The sequence below is a fragment of the Sitodiplosis mosellana genome, unplaced genomic scaffold (assembly GCF_009176505.1).
Source record: "Sitodiplosis mosellana isolate CC-2019 unplaced genomic scaffold, AAFC_SMos_1.0 Smas_scaffold_80, whole genome shotgun sequence".
Taxonomy (NCBI): Eukaryota; Metazoa; Arthropoda; class Insecta; order Diptera; family Cecidomyiidae; genus Sitodiplosis; species Sitodiplosis mosellana.
Genome location: NW_022595322.1, coordinates 107,574 through 114,518, shown reverse-complemented (window position 1 = coordinate 114,518; position 6,945 = coordinate 107,574). Strand labels below are relative to the sequence as shown.

Genomic DNA, 6,945 nt, shown 5'->3' with positions numbered 1-6,945 from the left:
TTTAGGAGACGGCGTCTACTTTTCAGAAGACGGCGTCCACTTTTTAGGAGACGGCGTCTACTTTTTAGGAGACGGCGTCTACTTTTTAGAACACGGCGTCCACTTTTCAGAACACGGCGTCCACTTTTTAGGAGACGGCGTCTACTTTTTAGAAGACGGCGTCTACTTTTCAGAAGACGGCGTCCACTTTTTAGGAGACGGCGTCTACTTTTTAGAAGACGGCGTCCAATTTTTAGAAGACGGCGTCCACTTTTTAGAAGACGGCGTCTACTTTTTAGAAGACGGCGTCTACTTTTCAGAAGACGGCGTCCACTTTTTAGAAGACGGCGTCTACTTTTTAGGAGACGGCGTGTACTGCACATCTTTGTTAAACATTTTTTGATCAAATTGAAATCGTTCATTTGCCAAATATTTGATTCATTTGTAGTTTTTCGATTGAAGTTTGATGCTTGATTATTTTACATTTTTAAAAGAGAGTTGGATAAAGTTTTAGTATTCAGACGACAATAAAAACAATCAGGCGTTTCATTTGAAAATTTTTGTTACCATTGGTAAATTAGCGTTGGTATGCACGGTTTAGTTTATATTTATATCATATGGTATAGTTGATTGAAAAAGATGAAGAGAAATTATTTTTTTTAATTTTTTTCTATTTAATGGCACTCTTACGGTCCAAAATAATCTCTAGTAAACGCTTTCAAAAGACAAAGGTTCACCTGTCGGAAACAAGCGAGTTTATTATAATGCATTGGAAAACATCCTACAGATGGTGCTGTAGTGTGTTTTTAAAAAATGAACGCAACTGAACTGAACTGTCATTGCAGAGCGAGAAGGTTTGCATTTTCAAAGACAAAACAAAACAAGGCAAGGCAAGGCAAAACAAAGCAAGGCAAGAAGACAAGGCAAGGCAAGAAAAGGCAAGAAAAGGCAAGAAAAGACAAGAAAAGACAAGAAAAGACAAGAAAAGACAAGCATTGGTACAACAAGGTGAGGCAAAATTTTTTTTTCAAAATGTCAGATAGGTTGAATTTAAATTATACCGAACAACGATCTATTTATTCAGATGAACCGTCGCTATGTAGGCGCTGGTGTGGTTAATCTGGCAGTTGGAGACATTTTGGTGATCACGAACGTTCCGCATCAGTCAGCAGTTAACATGTCACGGGTTGTGTGGGGCTCGTTAGATGACTGGCTTAACAACAATGCCCAACGAATCATGGCAATCCTAGCACAGCCACCACCGGAAAACTCCATCATCGCTGAGTATCAGTATGGCGGCTACCGATTCGTGGTTCGTTATCGTCCACCTCAAACATACGCCCGGTTCATACGAGATTTCCTACTTTTGACCGAAACAAATGCTAACATCACACTCGTCCTACGAGTAGATGCCCGTCAAATCATGAACCAGAACGGTAACCATCCATAATGCAAATATGCAATATGCGACAAGCAATTCGCAAATCACAAAAAAAAGTCATATAACAACTTAAAGTTTTAAGATGCTTTAGAATATAAACTGCGAAAGAAACAAAAAAATGATAATTCTGTGAACTATTTGAATACATTCATTTTATATCAACCGAAAAGTTGGAGTTTTTATTTGCTTTCATTAACAAGGAAAATCATACTTCAGATCCTTCGGACCAATAACAATCAATTTGTACGCCAATGGTCAAAAAAAAGAACGCTGCGTCTGACCCAATTTTCAATTTGCGTCCAAATGACCGTAACAGACGCATCACGTTCGGGTGGTACATTTGATACGACCAAAACACGTTCTTCTCGTACAGCGATCAAACCAGCTATGACATATAAGCGATCCATTACTAAAATAATTTTGTACAATTAATTTCAATATTTTACAATTAATCCTGAAAAATTTCTTTAAATTAATTCGAACTCTTACCTTCTACAACGTTTCTTTTATAACAAATAGGAAATTCCTTCAAAAGTAGTCAAAATCTATCGAAAATAAAAGATTTTTCTATTGAGTCTGCTTCGTATAATGTTTCACGAAATAATGTTCCAAATCTATCCAAAGCGTTTTCGCAGTAGTCACGTTATACCAACAAAATAAACATATATTTGAATTAAACGAACGCACTTTGAGACAACGAAGTGTAACTAAGGTTTGAATGTTTATTTAACTGTCAACATTTGACAAATGGCGATCTATACTTACGTTTAGTATCAACCACCAATTTCTATACTTTTTCATATCTAAAAATTGTTCTGTTTTACTTTTTCGCAGGCCCATGTCGTGGACTGCGTAAAAGTATTGTATTTGGCCCAAATTTTAAGACACCCCAAAAATATGATTTCTATCCGTTTTCGAGGCCGTAGAACACGAAAAAATGGGTTTTAGAGCGATGTTTTGTGAGTCTGTTCCACGTCGTACGTTGTACGTTGTACGCAAATTTTTTAATGTAATTTGTTAACACGATAGCTCAACGACCAGTCGAGATAAATGAGATCTGGTGATGGCAAAAGTTTGGGCTTGTTTAGACTTAGAAACCATTAGATTTTCACCCACTTCAGATATAGCCTAGGATAACCTAGCCTATGGCCAACCTTTGAAAATCCCTGAAAATTCATACTTTTCTATGGAAGATACCTAAAATAGCCCCCCTATATGGTTTTCATCATATCAAACTGTTATTATTTCATCAAAATATTGAGAATTAGAGAGCAAGATTATATCATTTTCCCATGATTTCAGTATCAACTTCGAATTTGTAGGTGAAAATATTGAAAATTTCCGAAATGGTCACACTTTGCGTACAAAATCGGTCATAGCTCACAAACTAACCACCTTATAAAGATTATTGGCAACTATATATCACTTAATTTTTTTTGAAGAATCGATTTCCAGTTCAATCGACCGTATCTGAAGTCTCAATGGGGTCAAAAATGCAATTGTTCGCGGTGATATTTTCAACTCGCAATATTTTTTCCACTTGGAATAGAATTTTTGTGCATAAAGCTTGCAAAACGCATACGATTCAGAAATTTCATCCCGCAAACTCCAGTCTTTGTTATAAAATAACAGTGCTATTTGAATAACATAATATTTATTTCTCTACGGCTTTGGTATCATTTCTACATTTTCGTTCCAAATCCCTCGGAAAATACCACTTTTGTATGAAAGTTAAAAGAAACGTTTGAATTCATTTTAATCCAACATTTGAGCATTTTTCCAAAAGCCGTGACGCGATAATTTCTAAATATCACTAGTTTTGAAGGGCATTTTAATATTAAGAAATAATTTTTTTATTTGTCAGTGGAACAATTACTGTATTTCCAGATAAAAGTCAACCTTAACTTTTTATTGAAACGAATCAACAAACTAATGTTTATTGAAATGAAATTTCAAAAAAAATCGATTCTCATTGAATAAAGATTCAAATAATAATATTAAAACATAATCAATTTGGTTGTTTATTATTTGGATTGATTGTGAAACAGATCACTAAATATAGAGAGTATTTGGATCCCACTGCGAAAAAGTTCGTCTTACTACGGTAAGACCATTTATTTTCTATTGGCAACATGACAGAATCCACGGAAGCCTGTTTCTTCGCAGAATTTCATTAAAAAAAGTGCCGTGTTCGAAGTATTTGTAGATTTTCTTCAATTTCTCGAACGAAAAACGATTCAAAAATTCACGACAAGATTTTGTGAATTGAATGGAGGCGTTGAACATTCTCTGTGCTGCCAAATCGAATGTAGAGCAAAAATTCAGGAAAAATCCACTTGAAATCATTTTAAAATAGTTCAGCGGTGTAAACGGATGAAAATAAACTGACCATAGCAGACATGAATTGCTCATTTCGTACGCACGGGGAATTAATCAATAAAAATTTAATCAAATTAAATCATACATGGGAAATGAAGGACACATTTTTGAACAACAACAAAACAGTACGTCATTTCTTAAGTGAAAAACTCGGTTGAGTCCAACTCAAATAGTGATTTTATTGATTGGAATTTGAACATAGTTGTAGAAAATGACAATGGTGTTACGTGTGCACTAGGGATTCATATTATTATATATTGAAATTACAAATATAGCTTACACTTGAATTGAAAATAAATCAACTCTCTGTCACTATCAAAACGAAATTTTCTTCCGTGCTACTCAAAAATCTTATATCACGATAAGAAACATGAATCTAAATTACTAGAATGGATCCACTGGGCGACAATAATATTTTTTTACCTAGATACTTACCCTGAAAAGTCCATATTTGAGGAACTTATTGATCAAAAGTCGATTTTTTTGGGAGTTGAAATCGAAACAATCGAATACGAGGCCAGAAGCTAGGGGAATATCACGCAAAAAATTCTATTGAATTTCTATTGATTTTGGCATTTTTTAAAAATTAATTTCAATTATATTACATTATGCGAGATATCTGAGATTTTTTTCATTTTGGTCAATTTTTGCAGATATTTTAATGCTGGAAGTGGGTTTTGGCGGATCCTCAGGATCGTTCAGAACTGCTCCCGATTCTGGAAGTGGGTTTTGGTGTATCTTCAGGATGGACCAGACTGGGTTTGACAATGCCCTGGCCCATCCTTAGGATCCACTTCCAGAACCGGGAGCAGTTCTGAACGATCCTGAGGATCCACCAAAACCCACTTCCAGCATTTTTGAAGCGGTAATGATGTCAGCACATGGTGAATATGAGTGAATAATACAGATTTTGCGAAATATTTGAAATAGCTTAGATTTCATTAGATTTTAATGAAATAAATGAGATAGAAATAAGTTTTGCGAATAAAAATTGCGTGATATTCCCCTAGGCCAGAAACATATGGAAACAACCCTCGATATGGTCATGAAAGTACCCAAAATGTTCTTGAGGAATCATACTAGAAGTTTAAAGACAGAAAAATAGTAAAAATTGGTTGCTCAATGAAATCTCCTCTGCTTATGGGTATTGTCAAAGTAAACGGTTATATCATTTTTTCAACTTTTACCGACAAATGTGCCAGAACAAAAAGCACCAAAAGCGCCTAAAAGTTGTCAGCAATCGTTATTCCTAGATTACTTACATAAGGATCGAAGTGAAGTTACTCCGTTTGCAGCATTTGAATAAAATCATTATCATGATAATCGGCCAGAGTTTCGAGCTGCTAGATTTATATACACACCATTCAATTGCATTGAATTCAGTCAATTGCTGATCGCTGAAGAATAAACTTGAAAGTTTTTAACTTAAGTTTTTTCGTGAAAAATTTACAATTTCAAAATCGATTAACAAACAGTTAATATAAAATGGCAAAGATTGCATTGTTGTTTATCGCTGCTTTCTGCGTTGTTCAAGTGAGTGTTCTGAAAACAAGTAGTTGCATGTTCCTTTTCGCATAGTTCACGATCGAATTGAAACGGATCAATAAACACAATTTTAAATTTTATTCACATCACAAATTGTAATTTCAAGTTAAATGAATAGGATTTAAGTCTGAGCTGGTTTTGCAAAAGGTCAACGATCTACGCGACGAGTAATCTCTGCATTACTCGCCACTCAAATCAATCAAAGTCTGAGATTTGGAGCACTGTAGACAGTTTGTTGAAGAAAAGAGACGTAATACTGACTAATCGATTTGGCTCTTTCAAAAACGTTCGCATTTTCGAAATGCCCGAATCAAATTTTCGAACATTTTCCCCACTTTTTCTATGAAAATCGGACCCCAAATTAGTTTTGGCCTGTTGATGATTCTTCACGTTCGAACGCATTCTCTCATCAGTAAATGCTCCCATATCAGTGTTTCTTATTGGCCATCCCGTGTGAAAAACAAATGACTGACTGATTTTAATTGCCTGTTAACTGAAATCTACTAATAATCGACGTTAGTTTACTGCGCAGTTGTTTTGTATGAAAAATATTCGACTACCATGGAATTTCAACCAGTCACTTCAACTGAGACATTTTTGACTGCAGTTGTGATTGCAGTTAACTATGATTATTGTTTTTGTACTGGATAATCACTTTTATCCAGTCGACTATGTCCCAAAATAATCAATTGGCTGACAACTTGAACTGGATCATGTGACCAGTCAGAATATTTCCACACGGGATTTGTTGCACTGGATATTGGTTCGAAAAGTGCATCACACTTGAAAATGATTCATTCTGTGTATCACCGAATTTGTATTCCATGTCTTTGAACTGTTCGGCAGAAACATCCGAAAATAAACAAAAATCAAAATAAAGTAGATATTTTCATTCAGTTAGACGGAATTTGTTCATAAAAAACTGGTATTATTTACAATTTGCGCGTTTGTAGTAGCATTTAATCAGTATGCAATTTGCATGTTGATTATTGTTGCCCGAAATGAACTTTTCTATCTTGAGATGAATGGTAGGGTAATATAAGACGAACAATGTGAATAACCTTGACAAGAAGCAATAAATTGTAAACGTTGTGCAATTGGAGAGCAAAATGCATTGAGTAAAATCATGTCATGTCAAATATGAACTTTGGTTTCATACGCAAACAGTTGACGACGTAGGAATCCTTATCAATAAATTGTGTTGTGACTTTAACTCCAATCAGAGAATTGAATGAAAAAGAAATCAACAGAAAAAAATACGAAATGTCATGAATTTTAAATAATTTATTTTGCTTCGCAAACTATTTTCGACATCTAGATTACAATCAAAGACGAACGTTCACTTAATCGATGTGTTTTCCATTTTTTTTTCTATTTGCAGCTTTCGTTGGCAGCTCGTGTCTCTCGTGAAAGTGCAACTGAAACAACCACTGAATCACTAGCAGATCAAATAAATAATAGACTTGACGAATTGAAGAAAAAAGCTCAAACATATTTTACTAAAGAAAAGACCGACGTATGTATATGTACAGTGCCGATCAAAAGTTTGAACCAACTTTAAAAAAACGCATTTTTCGACAAAAAATGGGATTATTTTTATA

The 6,945-nt window shown here is 34.7% G+C and overlaps 1 protein-coding gene across 1 annotated transcript in view; it reads left to right on the top strand.

The window, feature by feature from the left end:
- The first annotated feature begins 5,173 nt into the window (after nucleotides 1-5,173).
- The window catches only part of LOC129570770 (uncharacterized), a 2,634-nt gene continuing 862 nt past the window's right edge, over nucleotides 5,174-6,945 (top strand). The window contains exons 1-2 of the mRNA XM_055450485.1: nucleotides 5,174-5,332; nucleotides 6,726-6,860. Of these exons, the coding sequence (XP_055306460.1) occupies nucleotides 5,285-5,332; nucleotides 6,726-6,860 (183 nt within the window). The 5' untranslated portion in view covers nucleotides 5,174-5,284. The remainder of the gene's footprint in view (nucleotides 5,333-6,725; nucleotides 6,861-6,945) is intronic.